The sequence below is a fragment of the Carcharodon carcharias genome, chromosome 5, assembly GCF_017639515.1.
Source record: "Carcharodon carcharias isolate sCarCar2 chromosome 5, sCarCar2.pri, whole genome shotgun sequence".
Classification (NCBI taxonomy): domain Eukaryota; kingdom Metazoa; phylum Chordata; class Chondrichthyes; order Lamniformes; family Lamnidae; genus Carcharodon; species Carcharodon carcharias.
Window position 1 is genome coordinate 73,465,452 of NC_054471.1, and position 4,448 is coordinate 73,469,899.

Below are 4,448 nucleotides of genomic sequence, written 5' to 3' on the forward strand. Positions count from 1 at the left end.
TTATGAAACTCTATACTTTGAATACTGCAGATGCTGGAAATCTGAAATAAAAACAAAAAATGCTGGAAAAACTCAGCAGGCCTGGCAGCATCTGTGGAGGGAGGAACAGAGTTAACGTTTTGAGTCCATTCAACCCTTCCTCGGAGCTAAAGAGAAGTATAAATGTGATGGGTGATGGATATTGCACTATTTAAGAGGGGGTGGAGCAAGATATGTCAGGGAAAGGTGAGAGCTAAGGAGGGATTGACAAGGATGTCAAGGGATAGAATCTTCTGCCTGTTGGGCTGGCCTGTCAGGAGCGGGCGTGGACAGGTGTGGAGCTGATCGTTCCCCACGATTGGATGTGCGTTGCCAATTTACGTAGGCGGGCCCATTAAGGCCCGCCTAGCGTGACGCGCACCCGGTAACACTCAGCGCTACCTATGCAGGCGGGGGGAGGAGGGAGAGTCGGGGGCCTGTGCTCTTTCGCGCATGCGCGCAAAAGAGCGCAGAAATCTCCCAGAGGCGCGGAGCTGCCTCACGGAGATAAAGTTCAAACTGAAAAGTTGGAAAGAAATCTAAAAATAAAATTATTCATACAAGTCCCCTCGTGTGACAGTGTCACATAAACTGGGACATGTTTATGAATTGTCAAAAAATGTTTTATTTAATTAATAAAACCTCATCCCGCCCATGGATGAGTTTTCATGCGAAACACGAAGGCCGCTTGGGCTCTTCGCCTGCCCGCCAACCTTAAGTATATGTTTTTCAGTCAGTTCTGGGGTTTTACTTGGAGCTGGTGTACTTGGTTACCGCCTTTGTCCCTTCCGACACGGCGTGCTTGGCCAGTTCCCCGGGCAGCAGCAGGCGCACGGTGGTCTGGATCTCCTGGGAGCTGATGGTGCTGCGCTTGTTGTAATGGGCCAGGCGGGAAGCCTCACCCGCGATGTGCTCAAAAATATCGCTCACGAACGAGTTCATGATGTTCATGGCCTTGGAGGAGATGCCGGTGTCGGGGTGAACCTGCTTCATCACTTTGTAGATGTAGATGGCGTAACTCTCCTTCCTCGACTTTCGCCGCTTCTTGCTGCCCTTTGCTACCGGTTTCTTTACGGCTTTCTTGCCTCCCTTCTTGGGAGCTGGTTTCTTCTCATCAACCATCGTCACTTTCAGACACGGAATAAAACAAGCCCCTTCCGAGCACCGATTAAATTGACAGTCTGACCGACCTATGCTGCTTTCCTCCCCCACCCTTCACCGAGCTCCAATCTCACCAAACTCCAGGCCTGTCAATTAGTTTAATTGCTGTATTAATAGCCTTAACAGGCCTTTGACAGTTCAGCAGGTGCGCAGCTGACTCCAGTGCACGCCCACCAAACGAAAGATCGGAATGACATGCGGTGATGTCAGGACACATGCCCAACGTCACCACGTGCCATTTTATGCGTCAGTATGTGAGGCCCGCCCCCGCACGTCAAATAGAAAATTCTGCCCATGGACACAAGACAAAGGGAGTGTTAATGGTAGTGGTAAAGACTAAAGAAGGCGTTAGTGGCATAAAGATAAGAAACAGGATATGTTAGTAGCAGAACAAGGGTCAGCACTCTGAAAGCATAACATAGAAACCAGTGAGAGATGGCTCTATGTGGGGTTGGGGTTGGAGGAAAAATGATAAAAAAATGAATAAATAAATAAATAAAATTAAAAAACAAAACAAATAAATTGGATTTTAAAAAAGGGTAAAGATGCAGAAGAGAGTTCATGGTCCGAAGTTGTTGAACTCAGTGTTAAGTCTGGGAGGCTGTAAAATGCCTAATTGAAAGATGAGGTGCTGTTCCTCCAGTTTGTTCACTGGAACATTGCAGCAGGCCAAGGGTGGACATTTGGGCATGAGCGCAGGATACTGTGTTGAAATGGCAAGCGACAGGAAGATCTTGTTGACCCTTGTCCTGCTGCTAACACGTTCTGCTCTTACCTTTATGCCACTATCAGCACATTCTTTGATCTCTACCACAACCACTAACACTCCCTCTGTCTTGTGTCCATGACACCTTTGTCAATCTCTCCTTAGCTGCCACCTATCCCTGACCTTCCACTTTGTTCCACCTCCTCTTAAACAGTATAAAATCCATCACATTTCTACTTCTCTTTAGCTCTGAAGAAGAGTCATACAGACTAAAAACATTAATTCTGTTTCTCTCTCCACAGATGCTGCCAGACCTGCTGAGTTTTTCCAGCATTTTTTGTTTTTGTCTCTACACTTTGAAATTTGACATTTGTTTTATATTTTGTGTTTTCGGAATGCATTATGAATCTCTACAAATCTATTTCATTCTCTAAGTCTTCTCTAATTCTATTTCATTCTCTAATCTTCTGGAGCCCAATTTTTAAAATGGACATAAGTAAGAGTGGTATACATAGATTAACACAATCAAAAAGAATTGCGTTACATAAAATTACTTAGAAATTACAACAGAGGAACAGGTCATATTTATTTTCTCTAAAGGTCTCCTTTATGGCAGGACAGTAACAACTTATATTTATATAGCGCCTTCAATGTAATGGAACATCCCAAGATGCTTCACAAGAGCATTATAAAATATAGACACGCTGCCACAAAAGGAGATATTAGGCCAGGTGACCAAAAGCTTGGTCAAAGAGGTAGGTTTAAGGAGTCTCTTAAAGGAGGAAAGCAAGGTAGGGAGGCAGAGAGATATAGGGACGGAATTCCAGAGCCTGGGGCCGAGGCAACTGAAGGCACAGCCACCAATGATGGAGCAATTATAATTGGGAATGCAAAAGACACCAGGGCCTGAATTTTACCTTTGGCGGACGCACCCACTCAGTGGGCCTGGGATCAGTTGGGAAAGGCGCCGCCAGCTGCAATCGGCCCCTGACCGTGATTTCACGCTGGTTGGCCAATTAACTGCCAGCCAGTGTGAAACACGCTGAAATGCTCAGTGCTGCCGGAGTGGGGACAGGAAGAGGGCGGGTGATGATGTCACCGCAGGCATGGGTGAGCGCTGAGAGACAACTCCCTCAAGGCAGATAGCTGCCTCAGGGAGCTGCAGACTAGAAAATCATCAAATAAAGGTTTTAAAAGCTGAAAAAAATGTCCATGCCTCACAATCAATCACCTGAAAATATAACTGATGAAAATGCTGCCCACAGACATTTATTTTTATTTTATTTCATAATGGAAATTTCATCCCACCCTTGGATGAGTTTTGATGAAAAATGCAAATTCCGCCTGGCTGATTCGCCTGTCCACCAACCGTTAGTTTGGATAGACCACAAATATTCAGAGACAATTGCACCGTTAATGGGAATAATTGCCCTCTTAATTGTCGGCAGGCACTCCTCTGTCTTTTGCGCATGCCCACCAAGCGATATAATCACGCGAGTGCGCGATGACATCGAGATGTTTGCCCCTGATTTAAAGGAGCGCAGATATCTTGGATGGTTGTGGGGTTGGAGGGGGTTACAAAGACAGGGAGAGGCAAGGCCATAGAGGGAATTGAAAGCAAGGATGAGAGTTTTAAAATCAAGATATCAAGTAGGGAAATGATATTGGAGAAATTGATGGGATTGAAGGCTGATAAATCCCCAGGGCCTGATAATTTACATCCCAGAATACTTAAGGAATTGGCCCTAAAAATAGTGGATGCATTGTTAGTCATCTTCCGAGATTCTATAGATTGTGGAACAGTTCCTACAGATTGGAGAGTAGCTAATGTAACCCCGCTATTTAAAAAGGGAGGTAGAGAGAAAACAGGGAATTACAGAACAGTCAGACTGACGTCGGTAGTGGGGAAAATTCTAGAGTCCATTATAAAAGATTTAATAGCTGAGCACTTGGAAAACAGTGGCAGAATCAGATAGGGTGAGCATGGGTTTGCGAAAGGGAAATCATGATTGACAAATCTACTGGAATTTTTCGAGGATTTAACTAGTGGAGTTGATGAGGGGGAGCCAGTGGATGGGGTTTATTTGGACTTTCAGAAGGCTTTCGACAAAGTCCCACATAAGAGATTAGCGTGTAAAATTAAAGTGCATGGGATTGGGGGTAGTGTATTGAGATGGATAGAAAACTGGTTGGCAGACAGGAAACAAAGAGTAGGAATAAATGGGTCTTTTTCCGAATGGTAGGCAGTGACTAGTGGGGTACCACAGGGATCGGTGCTGGGACCCCAGCTATTCACAATATATATTAATGACTTAGATGAGGGAATTAAATATAATATCTCCAAATTTGCAGACGACACAAAGCTGGGTGGGAGAGTGAGCTGTGAGGAGGATGCAGAGATGCTTCAATGTGATTTGGACAAGCTGAGTGAGTTGGCAAATGCATGGCAGATGCAGTATAATATGGATAAATGTGAGGTTATCCACTTTGGTAGCAAAAACAGGAAGGCAGATTATTATCTGAATGGCTATAAATTGAGAGAGGGGAGTGTGCAACGAGACCT

General features: G+C 45.0%; 1 protein-coding gene across 1 annotated transcript; it reads right to left on the bottom strand.

Moving 5' to 3' along the window:
• Positions 1-751: 751 nt before the first annotated feature.
• On the bottom strand, positions 752-1,142 carry LOC121278339 (histone H2B 5-like). The gene has a single exon (XM_041188646.1). It carries the CDS (start codon positions 1,138-1,140, stop codon positions 766-768), a length of 375 nt encoding a protein of 124 aa, XP_041044580.1. The 5' UTR covers positions 1,141-1,142; the 3' UTR covers positions 752-765.
• Positions 1,143-4,448: the final 3,306 nt, after the last annotated feature.